A 25,457-nucleotide genomic window follows, 5' to 3' on the forward strand; every position below is an offset into this window, starting at 1 on the left:
TGCGCAAAGCTGAAAAGGAGCTCGCGGTGCAGACAGGGCGCACTCCACAGCGTGCGCACACACACTGACATCCATCCATACATCCAGAGCAGACGGACGCATCCTATACGCTCCTATCTATCTGCTGTATGGGAAAGGAAATGGAGTTGAAATAAGCGCACTACTTTACCTTATGGACTGAATGCAGTATCACTGACTGTCGCTTTGGATTTCTCAACTTTACGCGCAGACACTTGGAGAGAGAAAAAATGTGGAGATACACCAACTTGTTCGCCTGTCTGCTGGTTTTGTGCAAGGATGCGTCTTCAATGAGCAAGGTAAGAAAAGACACCAAACAGGCGAGTTTCACAAACAAAGTTATGTTATATTTATTTTATTTTTCCAGGTGCATTATTGCATTCTATTACTGTAATGTTTAATGTTTAATTCAGTCATTATAGTAGGTTATTCCACCCCTATTGTGCTCAACCTCACCTCTTCCGTATCATGGTGCCTCTGCCTCAGACAAATAAGTGACTTGACCAACATTTTCCTGTCAGACCTCTAAATTTCCTGTTTAAAAGCCGGCAGATGTTTCAGGCTGTGTGTCATTTTTTTTATGATTCGAGGTAATCATCCCAATGAGGGGCTTTTGTGTGTCACATGAGTAACAATGGGTTTATGTAATGATAACCTTCGGTGTGTGCCAGCAGAGTGTGGGAGAGATGGCACCCAGTGGGGTAACAGTAATATCTGGCTGGTCTTGTTTGCACAGCTGCTGGACTCCTGTAACCCCTCACTCTCCCTCAGCCTAATCCAACTCTATACACACACACACACAGACACACACACACATGCAAGCTGCCAGAAGACAAAATGCATGTACAGTACACATTATAAGGCCAGAGGCTCTGTCGCATATGTATGGCCAAGTATGGTGTGTGACTGTCTGCTCTGGATACAATCAGAGGCCAAATCAGCAGCGATGTCAGAGTAAACCCCCCATAGTAGTACTAGTATGATAGGAATTGGTAGTTGTATTAGTAGCATCAGTTCTATTAATGACAACAGTGATAGAAGCCGCATGTGGTTGTAAAAGTATTTGCGGTATACTATGTGTCTGGTTTGGTCTATAGGCCCCTTATAGTGCCAATGAAGGGAATCCTTAATGCAGCTTACAACGATATTTTAGACAATAGAGTTCTTGCAACTTTGTGGAAGAACAGTTTGTGTTTTTCTGTTTCAACATGACGATGCTCCCGAGCACAAACACAGCCCCATGAAGAAATAATTTCCCATGTTTGGTGTGGAAGAACGTGATTGCACCCCGTCCAATACCCTTGGGATGAAAACTGGAACACCGACTGTGAGCCAGACCTGATCAGCCAACATCAGTGTTAATGCTCTTGTTACCTGAATATGCATTTATAATGTGCATATCTAGTCTTCCGACCACTCAAAGCGTTTTACACTACATGTCAGCATTCACCCATTCACACACATATTCATACACTGATGGCAGAGGCTGCCATGCAAGGTGCCAACCTGTCCATCAGGATCTAATCTAAATACTTCATTCACACACTGATGGCACATCCTTCGGGAGCAGTTTGGGGTCGAGTATCTTGTCTTAACCATGTGGACTGGAGGAGCTGGGGATCAAACCACCAACCTTCCGACTGGTGGGCGAACCGCTCTTCAAATCCTGTCATCTATCTGCTGTCAACTCATTAATAAAAAGGTATAAAGTGCCCCCCAAAAAGTCTTTTAAAGATTCAATCAAAATAGAATAAAAATCCTGCATATTAATGATAAAGATGTTACATTAGAATCAGTTCAGGTGAAAAGTTTTGTAAAAGCAACTGAAGGTTTTATAGTAACTCCATTGTTTTTTAGTTTTACATCTCACAACAACACCATTCCTCATCATGCAGTAGTGTCACAGCTCCAGTCTTGTAGCCAGTGGAGACGCCCAGTCAGAGTGTCTGTAGCCAAACTGGTGGCACTGGCATTAATGCGAGACAAAGCCCGCTTAGAGGGGGGCATGGAGGGCACCGGAGGGTGTCGTGGGAACCGGCGCGTGCACCTGCTTCGTGTTCTGGTTGTAAACAACCCCGAGGACAATCGGGGCAAGGTCAGTCGGAGGCTAGAGAGAAGGAAACAGCAGACTGGGGATGCTCAGTCTGCCTCAATGAAATAGCAGCAGAGATGATTAAATATATATTCACTTACAGGTGCCATATAGGTGCGTTATAGCCATAAATGATTGCCACAGTGTAAACAACACTTTGTCATGCCATGTTATGCCAACATGACTGTGTTTAATAGGGGATGTCACATGGGGCTTGATGAAGGTTCAACATTATGAGTCTGCAGAATCAAGTCTCTCTGTTTGTGGTTAAAACAAAGCTGCAAGCTGTTGGAAATGAGAGAGACTAATACCTCAATCACACTGAGCCAGTGACCCGGGAATAACACGCTTTTGGTGTCAGTGTGAATGGGTCAACATTCACCATACGACCCAGGTGCACGGCCATGCACATGACCAGGGTTTTACACAGGTCTGACGTTGCTTGGCTTTGGTACAAAGTGGTCAACATTGATATTATATTTTAGGCTGTTCTCCTCCATAGAGCTTCTCCTCCACATTACATTAACTAATTCAAAGTTCCCTGATTAAATCAATATGCATGTTATGCCAAAACCACAGTGAGTGTGTTGTATAACAATTTTTTGAATCAGTGTATAATGAAGCGGTTCACTTGCAGGTCCAAAACACTTATCACAAGCCGTTACAACACAGCCTTGTTTTGATTACAGGCTCATTTGCACTTCACATGTTCCCAAATTGTGCATTTGAAAGCATCAGGCTTCTATGCCTTCACATAGCTCTGGCCGTTTTCTCCCTCTAAGTAGATCCCTTAATCCTCGAGAGCAAGATTTATGATCACAGATGCATTTAAAAATTTTTTTGTCTCTTATCTGGAGTATATACGTCCTAATTGTATGGTCTACAGGAAAGTCTCATGACATCTCTCAGGCACCATCTCCCTATAGCGTATGCTATAATGGTGTTAATGGCTGGAGTCATGTTGGAGGTCCCTGATTAACATCCCCAGAAAATACATCCATATTCTTACTGCACAGTACAATTTACGTGCAATTTCAACGTTCAGTGTCAGTGCAGGAAATAATGTGATCCATGTGCAGCAACAGAAAGTAACGGTGTGGAGGTTGAGGTGGTGGTGGTGGTGGTGTAGAAGAACATCTTATTCTTTGCCTGCGTGAGAGGAAATAACTCTCCACACCAGAAGGTGGCAGTAGTCTGTATTCGTCATTCAAAACGGGAAACCGGAAGACCGAGGACTGATATATGAGCCGTTGTTATGATACGTAGATGAAACAAAGCAGTGTTTGCCGACCATTTTCACGCCACTCTCATTCACCAGTTAGCTTCATTCCAGACGGCCATGTCGCTGTGAAAATATCCGTGTTGGAATGATCAGATGAGATAAAGATGAAAATTGAGAAGAACCCTCTGTGTTTTTCCTCTAGACTTCATTCGTTTGCTTGCTTTCCTCACTTCCGTTTCTATTCTCGTACTCTGATTTGCTTAAACTGAACAGCCAATCAGAGTGATTTCTCTCACCAATGATCTCCACCACCGATTTAACATGCTGAATCGGCCGGAAAACCGCCTAGAGCCGACGGTGCAGGATGCACCACAAAAACTAGACCGGCAGATGCTCACCGACGGCCCAATACTGTCCGACGGTCGAACGTCAGGGCCTTTAGAGAAGTGGCTGACTATCTTACAAACAGACTTAAAAATGTTTAATATATTGCTTGTAGTATGGATGTAGATCACACAGTCTGTGGTGTAGATCAGATAATGTACTGTAGCTGCAGTATGCAGGAGCATGCTTTTATTGTATCAGAATCTCCTTACTCGAACGCAAATTCAATGTAATTTTGTTATACAAAACAAACGATGAATGGATTTTTGAGCAGATGTCATGCTGGACACTAAATATTCCTTTATTAGCTTAAAATAAATGGCCATGATTAGCATCTGCACCTTTATATTAATCAAATGTTGGCGCTTGTTCTTCTAGGTAACACTACCCACCTTAACGTTTTAGCTGAAAATGTTCAATATTTATTTATTTTTTGTTTGCTCAATAAATGGAGTACAGTATCTTTCACTGGGCACTGATACAGTGCAGCTTTTTAACATCTGCTGCTGTAACAAATCATCTGGAGAAAACGCATTGGCAACGACTATCATTCCACTCATCGTTGAGGTCACCAGACACACACTAATAATTAGTGTCTCTTTGTGCTTGTGAATGGATTCTTATAGCATGTGGGTTTTATTACGGAGCCATATTGACTTGATTTGTATTTGTGTGTTTTCCGAGGATTTTCACCCTCAAAGCAGACTGATGATTTGATCGTAGGAAATTAAGCAAATGTGGAAATGTGTAAAAACTTTACTGTGGCTAGAGAGGAACTTCAACATAAATAATTCATTCATTCATTTTAGTATGATAAATACTCTTTTTCTCATTTTTGTGTCATGATGTGCCGTGAAGACTGCAAAGTTCAGAGAGTGTCCGGAACACATAAACAGACCCAGCAGGAATGTAGATATGTACCTGCAAAAGCAGCAAGTGCTTGATACACTTTGTGTTCAGCTAATTAACATCCCCGTGCTAATGTTGTTGTTTATAGTCTGAGCCACCGAGCGACCTCATGGTTCATCTCCAGACTGGAGTCTTTAATAGAATCCCCCCTTTGTACCAAGTTAATCTTTACAGTGGCACAGTAAGACTGTTTATCATAAGCACCGCTAATTAGATTAAAAATCCAGCAAGACTTTTTGGACTGGAATGTGGACCCCGGTTTTGGTCTTGAGTACCCTTGACAGGAGACGAAGTGGGTTTTAAAGGGGTAGTCCGTCCTTTAAAAATCACAAGCTTGATGGGCTTAAGACTGATTAGAATTGCCTCTTTGTGCATTTGTGGGAAAAAAAAGTAGTTCAAAAAGCAAAGAGCGGGGGGTTGAATTAGCTGCAGGTCATAGCAGGATTCGCAGCACTGATGTTTGTGTTTGAAGGTTGGAACATGCAGCCAAACATTCAAGCTTTGCCATAGGACACCTGGATACAGTTGTCCCGGTGATTACCCCAGCTGGCAAAGCACTAAAAAGGAGAGGATATCCTTGTTTATATGAACAAGGCTGCAGATACAGTGCTACTGAAACACTGACTTCAACCCGGAGGCTAACAAATGCTGCAGCCATTGTGTATCACATCTTGTGTTTTTAGCAATCCCGAGCACAATTGGGGTTTCACTTCATCACTGTCAGGGAGAGTTAGCCCGTTAAATGCTGCAGCGGTTGATCTAATGGAGCTCTTTTCCTCCCATTGTGCAGACATGAGTTCAAGTTTGAGCTGTGTTCTTTCTGACCTGAAACTTGACTGCACTCGAGAGGTCAAAGCCAAAGACTCAAAGCTCAAAGCATGCGTTAAATACTCCGTACTCTTAATTATTAGCACTCTTAATTGTGTTGCCTGTTCTCATGCTGGTAGGTCAGCTTGGCTTGAGATGCTGGACGGTCAGTTAGGCTTACCTGCACATATGATTTGACAGCTGCTCTGATCGCAGAATGATTCCGAGATAAGATGCTGACAAATCTTTCTCCTGCAGTAAAAGCCTGCGAGGTAATGATTTAGTCCTTCTTGACTAGACAAAACAAGAAGTACCAAAGTAAATCTGGCTGGAATTTCTCCGACTCCTCCAACTTAAAGCAACTTAAGCTGATGTTGCTATGCAGCCGTCGGTGTTTGGCTGGGGTTGAACAATGCAGCTCAGCATGGCCGTGGGCATAGCCTCTGTTAAAGAAGTCTAATCTGCTAATCCACTCTGTTTTCATGTGGCTGTAGGATTTGTCAACCTACTGCCTTTTCGCTTGACATGGGTCAGGATTGGCCCGGCTCTGCACACAGGAGTCCTGCCCCATATCAGACCCCCTCCCACTATGTCCGCAGTAATGGAGGGGAAAGCACACACCCCTGCACATCTTCCCCCATCACTCAGCCTGCATTCCTTCACTAATGAGCCCCCACCACCACCACCTCTTCCACTCCTCCCCCCTTACCTTCAGCCTGCTGCTATCCTACTAAAAGACTTCCTAAATTGTTGAAATTGTACTTACGGAAAGCCATTAAATAACAAACATGACCAACTCCCGAAGCCGTAATTCGACCAACCTCACCCGTTGTTTCTGTCATGGTCATGTAATCATATTCCCCATCATGTATCATTTATTGTTATTTTGTCCATCATCTTTAACGGGATAATTAATTATATTGCACTTTTATAAATCTGGATGACTCATTAGAGATAGATTGGAAAAAGAATGGTCAAAATCGATGTAGCAGAGGCCGAGACATCCTGACTTTTCTAGTATGGGTCAAGCTCAAAATACGCTGGATCCTACATTTCCCATAATACCACCAATCGAATCTTTTCGTCGGGACAACCTTGGTGACATCATGAGAGTTTTGTTTTAGGCTCAACAAGCTTCTCCAGAGCCAAAGAAGACATTACTGCAGCAAAGACTGAGTAGTATTCCCCATAATTGACCTATATTTGTACAATTAGTGGGGTGGCCCTTTGTTGTAGGAAGGGCCTGGAAATCAACAAATACTTTGTGAAAGATGTGTCTCCATTATTAATACAGTAACCCAATGTAGGGCTGCAACTAGCTGCTGTTTTAATTACTGAATAATCTGCTGATTAATCGTTAAGTCTGTAAAATGTCAGAAGATAGTGACAAATATCTATCCCATTTTCCCAAAGTCCAATGTGATTTATTCAAATGTCTTGTTTTGTCAGACCAACAGTCTAAAAGTCGAAAGATGTTTAGTTAAAGGTGCTAAATTCGATATCCCAGAGCATTAATATAGCAGCAAACAATTATTTGCTATGTAAAGATATAGAGGAGTAATGTCTACCTGAGCAGAGAATGAAGTCACTCTCGCTCTGTGTGTGTTGTAAGCCGAGCTTCTCCGTGCTTTGTTGACAGAGCTCTCATATGGTGTTTACAGCTGATAACTCCATTCCAACCCAAGGCGCAGTCGCGGAAGTGTAGCGACACCCTCTGGTAAACACTGTTATCTCTGAACAGCACTTCGCCATTTTTATTGAGAGGAAATAGAGATGCTCCCAATCCCGTATTTAGCACCTTTAAAGGTGCAGTGTGTAGGATTTGGCAGCATCTAGCGGTGAGGTTGCAGATTGCAACCCACTGAATCTTTTCCAGTGTGCGAAGCGTACGGTGGTCAACATGTGAAGATGTGAATGGCCCTATCTAGAGCCGGTGATTGGTTTCTCCGTTCTGAGCTCCGTAAACGGCTCATTCTAAGGTGACAAAACACAACGGTTCTTATTTTCAGGTGATTATAAACTAAAGAAAACATATACTTATTAATATTATATTCCATTTCTGCAAATAGAGCCTCCTAAATGCTACACACTGGTGCTTTAACAGTGCTATAACAGAGAAAAGCAGCAAATAGTCACGATTGAGAAGTCGACTTTAAACCTCTTTTCCACATTTTGGAAAAAGTCCTTGCAAAGACAGGATGGTTCAGTTCCCGTCTCTCCAAAATGGTGACCCTTCTGTCTTTGTAAGGATGTTTTCCAAGATATGGAAACTGTAGAAGCTTCTACAAATGTCTTCTGAGAGCACTACCTCCTTACTTCAGTCACATGAGGACAGGACCACGGCTCATTAATGAAGAATCTCTGCGTTGCAGAACTCCATCTCTGATAAAAGTGATACCATATGTGCGCCATGCATCCTGCAGAGGTCCCTAAATCTCACCAGGGAGAGATGACAGTCCAAATCTCCTCCAACATATGATCCAAAAGTCATGACTCCAAAATAACACACACTCACGCACACAAACAAACACAGGACACAGGACACCCTGGAGACTGCTGTTCGTATCCCGCGTGAAACCAAGTCAACGTAGACTTATTTTACCTTAGTTTGTTACGTAACATACCTACTTAACTAACAGCAGTTACATAACAAACTTAATTTTATTACATAACAAACGTACCTATTTTAACTAGGGCTGTCAATCGATTAAAATATTTAATCATGATTAATCGCAAATTAATCACACATTTTGTATCTCTTCAAAATGTACCTGTGCTGTGTTTGTGTGACAGCTCAGACGCTGACTGATCTCCGCAGTTAAAACTCCAGTGTCCCTCCTGTTTTTCCTCTTGCCTCTTTAAGCTAATGAACTGGAGTCATAAATCCTTTGAATTGGATACGCGTCTCACGTAGAGTGAGTGTGGAATGTCTGCTCAGGCTGCCATGCATTACTTCCTGTTTATTACTGTAAGTGAGCCATGACCCAAAGCTCTGCCATCATACGTGGCAGCCAAAGGCCAGCTGATTATTCCCAATCCTTATGAGTTATGTTTGTCTCTGAGGTTTTCATCTGAGTCACACCTGCTAACATTCAAAACACGGGAAGTGTGTGGTTCTTTTTCAGGATGACTTTCCTTCCTTTGCTTTTGTTTGCCTACAATAAAACATTTTATGAATAACTCATGTAAGTCCAGCAGGGATTAGTTACTGATATAATGGATGAATCTGGCGACTGCTTTGTGTGTTCTGCGATCTAGCTGCGCTGCCATTTGGCTACTGTGGTGGCAAGTCGCAGTGACTCAAAGTGTCTGCTTACCGTGTTAACTGGTGACTTTCAGCCGATTGCGTCCGTGGTTGCTCGTAGTAACTTACATAAATGGTCGGTGTAGATAATAAACACAGATGAGTATGTATTTAAAAATGGATTTAAGTCAAATTGAAGGCTTTTACGAGGACACCTACATGTTCTGTTCGTGTTTTCAACAGCTGCCTTTACTATGAGCAACCACGAAGCATTCAGCTGACAGTCACAAGTTAACACGGTTAGCAGACACTTTCCGCCAAGCACGAATTAAGAATGCAGAGGCCCATGGGCTACAAAATCTTGGCACCTGGCATGATGGAACAAATCGCTGTGGGCCTAGGCATTGGTGAGCCGCCGCATTGGTGAGCCGGTGGACCGTTTACCGGTCAAAAGTAATGTTACATAGCAAGTAAAAGTAAAAGTAGAAAATTGTACACTTCTTAGGAGAGCTTGCAACTTGCGACTGCGAATGGCGACTTGTTTACTTCTACTTGTATTCCCCCAGATTCTCGTATAGATGACAGTTTATGGGTTTGGATAAATATAAAGTGTAATCCAAGTCATTGATATCGAAGTCTGATGTGTTAAATTCTTTCTCAGCCCGGAATAGTACCACAATAAAGAAACATTTCATGTATTTAAGAGATATTCAAAATACCTTTTTTCTTTTGATTTGAAAAATGGGACAATTGACATTCTGTCTTCCAGATCTTTGGGGAGACCGAGCCTGTCCGGATGACGTCAGAGGGCTCAGACTGCCGTTGTAAGTGCATCATGCGCCCGCTAAGCAAGGACGCCTGCGCGCGGCTGCGGAGTGGCAGCGTGCGCGTGGAGGACTTCTACACGGTGGAGACAGTCAGCTCCGGATCCGACTGTAAGTGCTCGTGCACGGCCCCGCCGTCCTCCCTCAACCCCTGTGAGAACGAGTGGAAGATGGAGAAGCTGAAGAAACAGGCCCCCGAGTTACTGAAGGTGAGGAGATGAAACTTAAAGCTGCTATGGAATATTTCTGTCATCATGGCATCATTCAAAGGATCTATAATTTAATAAATATGTACTTTACTTAAAGCCCCTCTAGTGACAATGTTTATTACACTTCAGAATTGTAAGTTTGGAAAAACCCACTTACAGTTTGGTTAGTGTAAGAGCCTTGTCAACAGTGAAATATGCCCTATGTGATGTTTCTTCTGTACAAGAAATGGTGGCACGAGACAAAAGGTCAGGAGGTCACCTAAATCATTTGAAATGATCCTCTTTCACTGATGAATACCAAGACCAGTCTGACCAGCAGTTGTTGAGATGTACCTTGCTCTGGACCAAAATGCTGACTATACATAAACAGATAATGTAGATCTAACACGTTTATGTAAATTAACGATGAACAGGATGAATTAAAAAAATAAACTGCAACTTTTTTGATAATTGATTAATAGTTTGAATCAATTTTCAAGCACAAATGCCAAACATTTGCTGGTTCCAACTTCTCAAATGTAAGGATGTGCTGCTTGTCTTTGTCTCATATGAAAGTAAACTAAATACCTTGTATTTTGGACTGTGTTGGACAGTATAAGCAATTAGATTTTTCACTGTTTTCTGACATTTTGTTGACAAAATGATTAATTGAGAAAATAATCAACAGATTATTCAATTATGAAAATAATTGATGACTGCAGTGCTGTTCATTGCAATCCTTGGTACCAACCACAAAGGACAAAAGTAGTCAGAGCAAAAGCCACAAATAATACCAAGTTCATACCTCTATGTTTTGCGGTAAAATGAAATCAATAAAACAATCCATAATCCACATATGGAAATTGAAATGTGTTGTTAGAGGAAGAAATGCAATAAGGTTTAGAGTGATTAAATACAACTAGAATTTAAGCCAACACATAGAATAGCAAAATAAACTGTAAACTAGTACTAAAGAACAAACAAATTGAAATACCCCAGCAGTCTAAGTACATGTTTCACTTGTGAATAGAACTAAAAGAAAAGCAATTCAATGAGAAGAAAAGTCCCCTGCAGTTTAAAAAGATCATTCTTCAACTCTCTGTGACCCGGCTACAGTTGTATGAACATCTTTTGTGAACACGTCAGCACATCTCTGCACATACCTAAAACACACTTTCATTTTTCACAGGCAAGAGAAGCACGCTATGTACCATATGAAGCAAAAGGTAGTTCCAGATGTCTGACTCCACTTTAAACTTTAGATTAGGCCAATACATCTCCGAAGGAAATGATTTCATTGAAAAGGAAAGGTCTAAGATAATTAAGATGGACTCTGAATGAACCCCATGAGAGCAATCAGTGTGGATGTCAATAGTAGTAATCAGAGTAAATGTTTTACTGCGGTTGAACAGAAGCACATAAAGCTGTCAGGTTTGTGTTCAGGAGATGTTGAATGACGCTAGTGCTTCTCCTTTTATGGCATGAATGAGCAGCTCCACTCTATGGTGGACCTCCTGGAGGGAACACTTTACAGCATGGATCTAATGAAGGTCCACTCCTACATCAACAAGGTGATGTCTCAGATGAACACCCTGGAAGAGGTAGGCAAACACCTAAACTCATGCACTTCCTCATATCATTATAATGAAAGGGTTGCTAGGAAACACATTATTGAAAGTTGATTTATTTAACTTTACATACGAGCTTATGTCATCCAATGGATTGTGATTGCTGTGATAATGGTGATGTTATCTTGCAGACAATCAAGACAAATCTTACGCGAGAGAATGAGTTTGTTCGAGACAGCATGGTGACCCTCACCAGCCAGTTTAAGAGATATGAGAACTACTCCAACATTATGATGAGCATCAAGAAGGAGATCTCCAGCCTCAGCCTGCAGCTGCTACAGAAAGACTCGTCTGAGAGCAAATCACAGGTTGGAAGAAACACTTTCTGTGCTGTTGTATACACATGTTAGCATTAATTAGTAGTATTGTAGTACTGATAATACACAAAGAGACACAAAATTACCACAAAGATACACAGAATGAAAACAAAGAGACAAACAACGATTACAAAGAGACAGAAAAATGACTACAAAGAGACACAAAACGACCACAAAGAGACACAAAATGACAGCAAAGAGACACAAAATAACAACAAAGCAACACAAAATGACCACAAAGAGACACAAAATGACCACAAAGCAACACAAAATGACCACAAAGAGACACAAAATGACCACAAAGAGACACAAAATGACTACAAAGAGACAAAATGACAACAAAGAGACACAAAATGACCACAAAGAGACACAAAATGACCACAAAGAGACACAAAATGACTACAAAGAGACAAAATGACAACAAAGAGACACAAAATGACCACAAAGAGACACAAAATGACTACAAAGAGGCAAAATGACAACAAAGAGACACAAAATGACAACAAAGAGACACAAAATGACTACATAGAGACTCAAAATGACCACAAAGAAACATAAAACAACTACAAAGAGACACAAAATTACCACAAAGAAACACAAAGTGACCACAAACAGACACAAAAGGACCTCAAAGAGGCACAAAATGGCTACAATGGGACACTAAATAACAACATAGAGACACAAAATGACCACAAAGATACACAAAATGACAACAAAGAGACACAAAATGACCACGAAGAGACACAAAAAGACCACAGAGAGATACGTAATTTCTCGCTGTTTATACTACACCAGTTACTCTGACCGTCTAATAATGACGTGGATGGGTTTACATCGGTCAATGCGTCTCATACAGATGCTAAAGGATGCCCCAGTATCAGAGGACGAGAGGCACTGACGAAGCATCGCTATTCAAAGAATTGTCACGCAACGGTTCGTATGATATCTTAAATCTGAATCTGAATATATAATTTACTTTATAAATTTTATTAAAAAAAAACTTCCGTCTTCACAGGAAACTACTTCCTTAGGTCTAGGCAATAAAACAACTTAGCAAACAACTTAGCGAAAGATAGACGTGGTCAGGATTAGGCAATAAAATAACTTTGGTTTAGAAAAGATAGACTTGGTTAGGATTAGGCAATAAAACTACTTCATTGGGTTTAGGCAACAAAACTACTTAACTACAAAGGAAAAGATTGTGGTTTGGCTTAAAATAACTCTAGAAGTGGCGTAACTTAAGTACGCAAGTTACATGACAAATACATCAACACTGACTTCTGGTTTCACACGGGAATGAACACCAGTCTCCGGATAATATACTGTATGTTTTCTTTTAACACACTGTGAGGCATTATCAATAGAGATATCACATGTCACAAATTTTGCACATACCTAGAAGGTACACTAGCAAAACACACTCTTTCATAAGCATAGTCAACATATAAGCCCACAAGCCAATATTGCCAAGTGTCCTGACATAACCACAATGTCATGTTTACAGGACACTAATGATGAGAAAACCAAGGAGGCTGTAAAAACACCCAACAAAAAGACCCCTGCAGCCAAACTCCCCAAACCGCCGAAAGAAAAGGTCGTAAAGCCTAAGAAAGAGGTCAATAAACCTGGGAAGCCGGCCAAGCCTGACCCTACGGCCAAAGCCAAGGTGGTTGGCAACCAGCCTGGTGTGGTGAGGGGCATCACGTACTACAAGGCTGCCAAGACCGACGAGGACGACCACAGAGGAGGTGAGAGTTTTCAGCTTGACTGGGACACTCTGTATAGTGATGTGTTCATAGAGAGCCACCCTCTCCGAGCTAAAGCAAACACTGTGCTCGTACTTTAGCTGAGTTTGCACTCCCATCTGTGTGCGATCATCTGTGCGTGATCCCTTGTGGGTGTTGAAAATGATCCAAATTTGTTTCTTCAGCAATCTAATCTAACCCCACATGACACTTTGCTGGACCAGGATCAACCAGCAGCCACAGAGTCAGAGTCAAGATCTTTATTAGTTTGATTTAGTTTCCCATAGAGGACAATATAAAGTGTGAGATAAGGCTGCAATTGTGTTACAAATTTGACACTTAGCGCAAGGCAATAAAACAGCATTAATAAATAAAACAACATTGTTGCGTGACACACAAGATCCACTCAATACAAGATTTATTGTTGTTTTTAGCAAAGCTGGTGTTCTCCAGCGCAGGATTGGATTGCTGGTGCGCATTCAGCGAACAGGAAATCCAAATATTTTATTGACAAAATACATGGAGCTGATGGAATGCTGTCTCAATGGAGCGCTGCCATGTCCATGACATGCCTCGGCTTCACTCCTCGCAACAATGTGTGGGGACCCTCACCAATGCAGAGAAAACATTTCCTGACTCCTTCCAATCCTCTTTAAGTCTAGTTGAGTGAATAGGTATGCTGCGTTTGCACAGGGCACACGCACATGACGCTGTCAGACCGTGTGTTCTGCCATGTATATGAACCTCAGCGAGCCCAGCCACCCTTGTCAAATCACTGCAAACCAGTCGGCTGCATTTCCATAATCTCTGGCAAAGAGCAGGATGCAGCTTGATACACCTTCATGCTTTTTTCCTGAAATGCCTCTCTTCAAATTTAGTTACAGTGACACACATTGTACTGGGAAATACCCAGTGTAACCACAGTTCTCTACTGCTGGCCACTGAGCTGCTGAGTTGGAAAGTTGGAGTTCAGCGATTTGCTCGGTGGCACCTCAGCAGAAGTTGTAGGAAGAGAGGAAATGTTACACGCTTACTTTACCTGCCTCTACTCGTTTTTATTCCAGCCTGCAAACTTGAATCAGTAACCATGACAACTGACACAAGTTGCATTACCACTGCATGATAATAACGGATGTTCCAATACCTTATTGGGGTGGCTGTGGCTCAGAGGTAGAATGGGTTGTCCACCAATCGGATAGGTAGCTAAAGAGTGACCCATCTTGCTTCTTTCTAATCTCTGTTGAGAGTTGCACATGCGCAGTAGCGATCGGGCAGGATGTACGGATTGGGTAGCAAGTGACACATGTTGTTGTTGTTCCTGTGTAGTGTAAATGAGCTGATAATTGATACGATAACGTGATATTGGATCGATGCATATTCTCGCATACTCGACGATATCCGATCCAGCATTTTAGGCTGTATCGGAAGCATTTCTGATACTGGTATCGGTATCGGAACAACTCTAATGTTAATACTGCAATAAGTGCAGATTGATTTGAAAAGTCTGCCCTGCATTATCATGCAACTAGAATGCAACTTTGACAATGATAAAAGCAAATACATTGTTCCTTGGTTCATTTTCAAAAACCTAAAAGATTATGATGTTGTTTGGAAAATGATTAGCAGTAATGTTAAGAATAAAGGATTGGACAGATAGACTATAGCATGCAAAACAGCTAGCATGGTCCTTTAAAAACTACTTCAATATCTTCATCACAGCATCAAAATGTTTTAAAAGGGTCTTTGATCTGTGACAAAAGTAGTACAATGTGCATCCCATCTGCTTGACAGAACGCAGATGGATGACATGTCCGTTTACAATGATCTCATGTCCTCTTTCATTGTCTCCACATAGAGCCATTAGCTACACTCAGATACGATGGATACGATGGTTGTAACAGATTTGTTTCTTTAGTTTGGAAATGTGTGTTACATTTAAATTCCAGGTAGAATTTAAAACTCCTTAAATCATCTTACGGTAAAATATTGAATAGCTCTCTGAAACCTCCAACTGTTAATTATAAGAAAAAAACTTCTCAGAATATAATTTCTACTCCCTTATCAGGTCCACGTGTTCAGTTAGTGTAGGCGTCTCGGGAGGATGCACTGCCTGTGTAGCACGGCTGTGATCTCCCCACATCTGTCTGGCAGCACAGGATATCAGAGTACGAGGACCATACGGAGAGCAGACTCTGTTACTCTGCTAAGACTATTTGATTCAGCCTGCTGTCTTTTTTTACAGCAGACCATAAGTGACTATTAAAGCCTGAGACAAAAAAACAAGAAGCAAGAGTTTTACCAATGGGTTTTTGAGATTTTCCAAAAAGATGATCGTATTCAGTGTTTTAATCAATTTTATCCCAAACCTCTGCAACAGTGTTTGGATTTAGAACATCAAAGGACACTAAAGGGTTCAGGATGATTAACCTCTAGACCCATCCTTTAAAAAAAAAAAACATCCTAACCCTGTTTTGGTAATTTTCCCCAGCTGTTTTGTTACCACCTCTCAGTGGGATTGTAGATGAATTTAGTCCATAAATCTGTAACTCTTTTTCCTTTGAAGAACCGTTACATAGCTAACATTATTGGTAGATATATAAGGTTGCAAAATGCAAGATGGTGTTTAGTGGCGAAACAGGTCAAGCAGCAAAATCACCTTCTGAAGGGGGTTGTGTCTAGAAGGGATCCAGCAAAGTGGGGAAACTCTTTTTGAGAGATTTGTTAAGGTTATGGGCATTGACCTCGAATGGTTAAGGTTAGGATAGGTCGTCGGGCAGCAAGTCTTCGTGAGACTTTTTGCAAGTTTTTGCAGATCTCAGGACAGATTTTGCAATTTGTGGTTTCCCTTCTAGACACGACCCTTCCGAGAAAGAGATAGTTTTGAGTAATGGAGAATAGTTCAACAGTCTACGTGGTTGTCAATGAATATTGTTTGTCATGGTTTTCATTGACAAAATGAAAACTGGCTGTTAGCACTTCATTTCAAACACACTGAGACCATAACACGCTCCACTTAAAGCCACAGATAATAATAATATTAGGTTGCAGCTGTAAATAACATTCTGAAGCATCTTGCTCCTATTTTTGGTTAAAAGCAACATGTGGCCTCAGTATTGTCTATTAAGAAACCAGTTCAAGCTAATGGGTTGGGTTAGGAAGGAAAGAGGAGGATGAAGTTCAGAGAAGAGGAAGGGAGTTAGTGTTCTCTGTGTTCTGCACACAGTGCACAATAATGTGTCCTGCTGTCGAGGAGGAGTCATACTGTATGTTCTCTACAGTGAATGAAAGGTTTCAAATCCCTTTTTATAAGGCAGTTAAAAGACAATATCTCCACACAGTACTGGAACTAATGTAACCATCTGCTGTATTTTGAATGAAAGAGAGCTTTGGTAGAATCTTAACTCTGAACGTCTCCTCCCCCCCTCCCCAGACCATTCCAAAACGTACACAGTCCATCACATCACGGAAAACCAGTCAGAGGATGGAGGAGCTGAAATGGTCCTGGAAACCATTGAGGCCACCGTGGCCGAACCCGTTGCCACCTCTGCCGTTCCCTCCACGACAACTACTACCACCACCGCCACCACCACAACTACCACCACTACTACACCCACTACTATCACCACACAAAGTACACCAGCATCGGAAAGACCAGCTCCGACCATCGTGCTGGTGCTGGACAACTCCAACAACAACAGTCGGCCCTCTCTCCACAGAGCAGGTTCGTGTTAATACTCCTCTGTGATTAAGATCAGAGTTCTGTTGCAGGCTGTGACTGCAGTGACAGAGGCCAATTTAGCAGCAGAAAAGCATGTAGGTTCACTCTGCCAAGAAATGTACAAGTGTGAAATCGATTTTAAGCCCCATGTTAATGTTAAGTGGTTCTCTCCCACGAGTTCATGTTGAATATTCTGTTTCTTCCAGGGAAGATCTTAAACTGTGAAGGGACTCTTGCATCCATTGACCAGCCAGAGAAGCAGCACAGTTATGGGCGCAACGAGGGAGCCTGGATGAAGGATCCCCTGGCTAAAGACGGCAAGATCTACGTCACTAACTATTACTATGGCAACAACTTGGTGGAGTTCCGCAACCTGGAAAACTTCAAGCAAGGTGGGATTCAATTAGGTCTTTTTAAAAATTGCCCATATATTTACGTCTGATGCCAGGGATTAACATGAGTCCCGCCATAGATACAGGTTTTGATTCTTAGTTCACCCAAGCAACGCTAGACGAATGAATCATACATGATCAGGCAATGTCCTGCAGCAGTGCCATAATTGGGGGAGGGGGCAGCTTTGAATGACGTAGGCTAATAGAGTGTTTCCCACAGGATTTTGTGAGACTGTGGTGGGTGGACATGCTCCAAGAACATTTTGAAAATGTTAAAGTTAAATGCATCAATCTGGTGCACTTTGAGAGCACGGCGAGGTCCGGGTGAGGATTGCTGTAAAACTCACGGTTGGGCCTTTCCAAGCAGACCTCGGCTGCGGCACATTGGACGACGTGCCCGGCGAGGGTCGGCCCACTAGTTGAGAAGTGTAAAAATATTTTGGGTTCATTATGAAACTGTAGCGCGCTGGATGTCAGATCACTTTGATTTCATTTGAATTAGGCCACACAATGGTTCATTATGATTAGACAAAGATCCACAGCACACTCTGCTCCGCCGGTTTCAAAATGCGGATAAATATATTATTCAGTACTTTCTTATTGGGCATCAACGTAGGTCGGGAAAAAAATAGACTTGAAGCGTAAATAAACGCCTCAGTTCAGGTTGCGGTTAACGTGAGACTCAGCTGAGACGGAGCCGTGCAGACAGCAGCTGATACAGTGATTAGTGACCTTAAAAAGAAAGTGTGATGGGGCCATAAAGTGGGGGGGCCAATGGCCCCTTGTTGGCCCCCCACTTCCGACGCCCATGGTGTCCTGCTTTAATTATATTCCCCACAGAAAGTGTTTCACTTCACTTACAAAGCTGGAGTTACATCCCAGTAACTGAATAGACCACTCCCGTACAATGGTCATTCATACACCGTGACCAATCTATTATTGGGCCGTTGTAGTACTGATGTGTGGTTGCATTTTTGAGGAGGCGGATGACAGCTACGATATGGCCTAAGGCAGATGTTTTCTAACTGACTGAGAGGCATGCCTCCCAAGGGGGGTGCAGGAAAATTGAGGAGAGGGCAGAGGGAGAGAGGTGAGGCGAAGATACTGCATGAGTGTAGCAGTGGCTGTGACACACAGCTCATCGAGGCAAGTACAGAGCTCTAAGGGGAGACACCAACGGTGAATGGGTTAAAAAATTTAACTAATAGATATCACCATGAAACTTCCCCAGTTGATTACTTACATTAAGGCAATTCTTTTTTGTATTACAAGTTTTTTGAAAATGTATGTGTAAACATGCAAATGGGGCATTATCTCATCAAATATGTGGTAATTTGCATACATTTCCTGAACAGTAATCTGAACATTGGATAAAGTCAGGTTCAAAATTCTTGTTTCATTTTGCTGACATAATAGAGTCAAATATTTTCACAGAGGGAACTTTGGATATCTATTTGTATCACTCCATAAATCAGAAAATACTGTCAACAACCATAAAAAAAATACATTTTTGCCATGTTTTTAGGAATAAAATATATAAATCTGACTATGAATGATATATGAACAAACCCCTCCGTAAAAAAAAACCCTTCAGAAAACAGTTAGGAATGAAATGGAAAGTTTGGTGAATGTAAGTGCTACTGAAGTAGAGAGTTCAGAGAAAAAAAACATTTTGAGAGAACGGCCTTGTATTGTAAAATTCAATACATTTTGCAAGACACTACAGGGGAGTAGGGTAAAAACAAAATACTGACAGATATCACTACGAAACTTCCCCAATTGATTAAGACGATTATTTCTTTCTATAGTTTTGTAAGTTTTCCAAAATGTTATGTTTAAATATGCAAATGGGTATTATGTAATGCTAACTTTTGGTGAATTTAGGAGAAATTTACAGTCGCAAATAGACAAAATGTAGTAAATTGAACACCTAAATGTGTATTTTGGATGCTTTCTTTCCACTAGTATGGAACAGACATGTTATAGAAGCAAAATAGCCCAAAAACCCAAAATTGACCAGTCAGTGCATGAAAAAACATGTTTTACCTGGGGTGTCATAGCAAAATGAAACGTTTATCAATCCAAGAGCATTGCAGCCTGAAACTATGAGCAGGAGAGGAGGGTATTGTGATTTGGTTTGGGGGAGGGAGGGTTCCACAGTGTCAGACTTTGACAACCCCTGGCTTACACCATAGCTTTGAAGCCATATGCAGCTAAGCTCTGACCCCTCAACACACAACCATAAACCTTTATAGTCTGAGGCGCACATTATCCTTTCTACGTTCAAATAGCCACGAGGATCCGGGTTGCATGTATCCTATTTGGTGTTTATCAGGGCCTCTTGAGAATGACATATACTTACAGGTACATTTCCTTGGTCAAAAATCAAGGATCATTTTACTAATAGCCATAGCTAAACAGCCTAAATGTTCCTTGTCCACCGTTACCTATGATTTACAGAATAGAAAAAGTTTTCTCTCTTAAATAGCCGTTATCCATCAGTCCACATATCTGTATCATGACATCCTGTGCTTGAACCTTTACAGAGACGTATGGGGACAACTAAAATAAAATGTGGCCTCTCTGATTGGCTTTATTTCGCTTGCGCACAAAACTGTGTAGATTCATTTGTACTCATAATACTGCACAAACTCAAATACACAGTGTAACCCCATCTAATCCACTTAGAACAACACCCTTAGGCCATGACTACGCAATGGAACATTTGCTGTCCAATCAAACATAACCATATCTGTCCTTCACTGGAGACTCACTGAAAGCCTGTGTTAATAAAGATAAAGTGACACGACATTAAGCTACATTAGCTCTGGTTTAGCTATAGCCCAAGATTTGGGCCTGAGAAAACAAAGTTTGAAAAGCCTTAATAATAGATGAAGTAGTAAAAATTGTTGAACACCAACACCAATATTTTGGGATTAAGTAGTCATTTTTACATGACAAGACGTTTTATTTCAGTGTTTACAGACTGACACATATCTTCACTTTTATATCTATTTCATCATCTAACTCAAAACATCGTTATTATCCCAGCACCCTGGTCTAGCTCTAGTATCACCCTGTTTTAATGTTTGGCTGTGTTTTCTCTAATAACATCGATGACACTGATTCATGTTGATTATCCAACGGGCTCCGTGAGACTGATGAGATCTGTGGAATGTAGGTTTTCATTGTTTCATGGCTCCGGTGGGTGGGAAAATCAACCTTCTTCCACATCCAAATCAACTGAGGAATTGGATTACACTCTCTGAGAGAGTTAAGATGATCTCCCCTCGTAGGACCTGGCTTGTTGATCTAGATGTGTTTGGACAATGGGCCTTCTAAATGCACTTACATGCGAGGCGTCCTGCAGTGCGGTGAGCTCACAGCTGTGTGCGGATGACTAGGTATTTGGAGTGGCAGTGATGCCTGCTGTTCCCCGACATGTGCTCCGGCCTTTCCTTTGAACTGGGCACAGCGGAGAGGGATTAAGAGTGTGGGCTGGCCTTATGGACGGGGATGGTGGGGGGGAGCGGTTGTTCCACTGCACGTTGTTTTTGTCCTTCACTGGGCTTTTCCATTTATTATCATTATCTAAATCAGACTTCCTGCGGTTGGAAGGTTAGGATAGCAGATAGGATGTGATTAGAAAACGACACCTACAGTATACAACGTGTTTGTTCGGGAGTGAACTACTAAACAAACTGTGTCACTGTCACATGAAGCCAGTGTGTACACAGTCTGGCATTGTAAAAACATTGTCATTGGCGCTATGAAGTGCATAATATCAGCTTTGCACACACAGTGTTGAATGTATCCAACACATAATCCTGCTTATTGTATTGGCTGGCTGTTGACCAAACACATTTTAAATGTTTTAAAATGATTTTATGACAAGCTAGATTTACCATCAAGTTGGTTCCTCAGAACTGTTTTAGAAGAGTTGCTTTTTGGGGGCAAAATTCAAGTCAATTCACAAGGAATCATAAAGAAACTGCATGTCAGTTGAACGTCTTGCAGACCTGAGCGTTTGAACAGCATGTTGAACATGTTCCTGTCATAGTTGTGTTGATAATGTTGTTTGCATAGCTCTTTCAATGCATACCTTTTATGTTATGGGATATTATCTGGCCAAAACACAAGTCTTCGGTGTTTTCGCTTTCAAGCCTCACGTCAAGTCTTTAGAGCGTCTAGTTTGAAGCAAGTTGTTATGTCATGGCCTGGTTCGAGACCTCTGAATCGCCCCGTGTATGTATGTTTGTGAAGGGATGTTAGAGTCCTGCATTGTTTATTACTCAATCCGAAAATCCAGGATGGAGTCTGCCTGTTGCTAACATGCAATTGAGCACATAGCTAGCTAGTGTACCTGCATCTGACAACCTCCCAATGTAGCTTCCTTTACGGGGCACCGTAGCCAAGCCATTTCTCAGAGTAAGGATGTTCATCTGTTCTACAGCTAACTATAAAATAAATAAAGCCAATAAAGCTGATTCTAATATCAAAATCCAGTTGTATCAGAGGTGAAATAGTGGTCCATTTTGTGCAACAGAATGTGTTCATTGGCAAATGAAAATTGAGTTTTCATCCATGCTTTATAATAAATAAATGCTAATGTGATATTCTTGTTTATCGTAGGCCGATGGAGCAACCTCTTCAAACTGCCTTACAACTGGATAGGCACAGGCCATGTGGTTTATAATGGAGCCTTCTACTACAACAGAGCCTTCACCAAGAACATCATCAAGTATGATCTGAGGATGCGATACGTGGCGGCCTGGACACTGCTGCACGACGTGGTTTACGAGGACACCACCCCCTGGAAATGGAGGGGCCACTCGGACATTGACTTTGCAGTGGACGAAAGCGGCCTGTGGGTGATCTACCCTTCGATGGACTATGACTACAACCAGCAGGAGGTGATCATCATCAGTAAACTTGATCCCGGAGACCTGTCGTTGAAAAAGGAAACGACCTGGAGGACGGGTCTCAAGCGGAACTCCTACGGAAACTGCTTCATCATCTGCGGTGTCTTGTACGCCGTCAATGTGTACAACCAAAAGGAGGGCGAGGTGAACTATGCTTATGACACCCACACCAACACTGCAGCCATCCCACGCCTGCCCTTCACCAATGAGTACTCCTACACCACGCAGATTGATTACAACCCCAAGGAGAAGGTTTTGTACGCCTGGGACAATGGCCATCAGCTCTTATATCGGATAAACTTTGTCGACCAGTGAGCACAGCTAGTTTGTGCTACAGCTCAGCTCACAGTAGGCCTGCCAGTATGGCACCTCAATAGAAAGATGCTCAGTATTTGACAGCCTAGAAGCAGCCATATTGGACTCAGGACAAAAGGACAAACCTACACCAGCCTTCCAGTAACAGTGCACGCTATTCAAACACCTGACCTCACAGTGTACCAAACATACGCCATGCCTCGGGATGTGACTGTACAACATGTTAATAGAATGGACAGTGAACACTGAAAATAATCTCACAGGTTGAGTTAAAGCTCGTCGGGCAGATCTTAGGAAAGCAATAGAGATTTCTTTATATGTTCATCTATGAAATGTCAGCAGGCTGGCTAACTAGCAGATGGATAGATAGCTATAAATGGTTAGTTTAAAATAGGCATAGCATGTGTTACATCATGTGAATGCACGACGGTGGATTTTGTATCCAATTTCTTACAGTGGAGTCACGACCACTATAGACGGGGGGGGAATGGTTACAGCAACCAACAACTCTTTAAACGTACAATAATGGCCCTGAGTGTCGCATTAACAGACACATCTGCTAATGAGACAATAGTTTAAAAAGCTGCTACAAAGACGCATGTTAAGAAGTGAAATAATCAATCATTGGGAATATATCGTCCTGTGGAAAGGAGACACTTACAATACTGTATGTCAAGAAATTGACCATAGAGTATGTGCAAATTGGTTGGATTTGACAGAAAAAGCTTTGCTCTTTGAGGGAGGTCTTAAAGAATCCAAACAGCAACAACGATTCTGCTGGGAGGACTAATCTCCCCTGAAATAAACACATACATGAACTTTAGATGTTAGTGAAGTCAATGGTACGAAACCTTGACACCTAAATTTGGGCTGTTCAGCAGCAGCAAACCGTCTTGACAGTGCTGACCTTTGACGAGTCCTAAATGGAGGAAGCTATTTAACTTATTACTAGCTGTGTTTCACCATCCACTTTAATTGAACCCTCCTCTGCCACAGTACACAGTCCTGCGAGTAGTCGCTATGTCACCAAGCCTCTATAACACTGCCGATTTCATGAGGACATGTGGATGAACTTCCCTGTGCCACTTTCAGGTGCGATCGGGTCTTAACAGTGAAAAGCATCAGATTATATCCTCTTCAGCTGGTTGCCAAGGAGCTGATGAATGAGCCATTGATGGTGAAGCATTAATGGAACAGCTGATCGGCATTGATGTGACTTCAGTGCCCTACCGTAAAACTGTGCTCTATTTTTTCAGTCAAGAGTTTTCTTGAAGCTAGCATCTAGTTGGAGGAAATGCAGCATAGGAAATGTGCATTTCATTTCTATACAGCCAGTGTTATTTGGTTCCACCACCCAACATTTAACTCAACCAATGAGATTATTTCTAGCTCCAGAGTAGTTCTCCTTCTGAGAAATGTTTGTTAAACTAAACTATTGTTTCACTTGCCCATCTACTCCATCCTATCACCAAGCACTTTGATCACAAATCTGCTTTGATTATTATTCCGGCCTCACGATGCTTCCTGTCTCTTCTTTGCCATTGATGTTGTTTTAAGGAATGTGTTGAATATAATATGAACTCCAAAAACAAAACAATGTACACAAATTTCTAAGCTTAAGATTTTTTTATACATATTTACATGAATTCATTTGACAATATGATACAGCTTCTTTTTTTTCTAATTTCCATGCATCTTGATGAATTTCTATGTTGTTGTATTAAAATATGCAGCTTTCATCATTGTTAATAACATTTGCGTAACCACTACATTTGTTGTAGTGTTGTTGAGTATTTGAACGTGTTCACCTCGATGGAGATTAACAACCGTGATTAGTCATGCTAATACAAAAAGGTGTACTATACCATTAGCTGTGCCACCTACCCTAATGGGCACCATAAACCATGAATGTTTTTACGTTTGACAATGACTGACAGTACTGTGTGAGGCCGTCACGTTCTCACTCCCAACTCGTCAAATACAGTTTTAAAGTTAAATACAGTTTTGCTAGTGTCAATTTCGGCTTGTACATGCATACTCTTTTCAAAATAAATACAGGACACAACTTGGTTAGTTTAAGGCAACAAAATTACTTGGTTACGTTTGAGAAAAGATCACAGTTTGGGGTAAAATAAGTATGTTTGTTATGTAGTTAAGTAGGCTACGTTACGTAAGCGATGTAGTAACATTACATAACTTAAAATAAGTCAATGTTGACTTTTGGTTTGCGTTCTCCTTGGTGAAAGTTCTGTGTTTTTGGACCCAACCATCTGCCCGATCTGCTCCCTACGCAACCTTTATCACTCTTCATACTACGTAACCTCACTTCCTCCTTTACTCCCACCATAACTACGGCCACATAGAGCGTCATAGATTGACTCGTATAGGGCCACTGACCAAGCTGCCGTATTTGACGAGTTGGGAGTGAGAATGGGGCTGGTGAGGCACATAATGGGAATGGTAAGCTTTAACACACATGAGGTAACTCTTGCAGCACTTAATAGTGTTGATTTGGTCTTGTTAATGATTCACAACCACATTATTTAGCCTGAATTATCAAGAGTGTTTTGTTAAGTTTATTCATAATAAAAAAAAGGCATGCTGATTGCAATAAAGTTATTTGTTCAATTGCAAGGTATACCACTATACATAAATGTCATGAAATGTAACTCAACACTTGAAACCAGCTGTGTGTGTGTCTGTGCTCCATTATAAACTCCATTATAAAAGTC

At 41.6% G+C, this 25,457-nt stretch overlaps 1 protein-coding gene across 1 annotated transcript; it reads left to right on the forward strand.

The window, feature by feature from the left end:
* olfml2a (olfactomedin-like 2A) lies at positions 1 to 25,457 on the forward strand. The gene is made up of 8 exons (XM_037778668.1): positions 1 to 317; positions 9,446 to 9,709; positions 11,182 to 11,289; positions 11,448 to 11,624; positions 13,138 to 13,381; positions 16,809 to 17,099; positions 17,303 to 17,488; positions 22,121 to 25,457. Exons 1-8 carry the CDS (start codon positions 249 to 251, stop codon positions 22,723 to 22,725), a joined length of 1,944 nt encoding a protein of 647 aa, XP_037634596.1. The 5' UTR covers positions 1 to 248; the 3' UTR covers positions 22,726 to 25,457.

The sequence above is a fragment of the Sebastes umbrosus genome, chromosome 8 (genome assembly GCF_015220745.1).
Source record: "Sebastes umbrosus isolate fSebUmb1 chromosome 8, fSebUmb1.pri, whole genome shotgun sequence".
Classification (NCBI taxonomy): Eukaryota; Metazoa; Chordata; class Actinopteri; order Perciformes; family Sebastidae; genus Sebastes; species Sebastes umbrosus.

Coding starts and splice junctions, on each gene's coding strand:
- olfml2a (XM_037778668.1), top strand. CDS start 249: ATGTGGAGATACACCAACTTGTTCGCCTGTCTGCTGGTTTTGTGCAAG. Junction 318..9,445: donor ATGCGTCTTCAATGAGCAAG/GTAAGAAAAGAC, acceptor TCTGTCTTCCAG/ATCTTTGGGGAGACCGAGCC. Junction 9,710..11,181: donor AGGCCCCCGAGTTACTGAAG/GTGAGGAGATGA, acceptor ATGAATGAGCAG/CTCCACTCTATGGTGGACCT.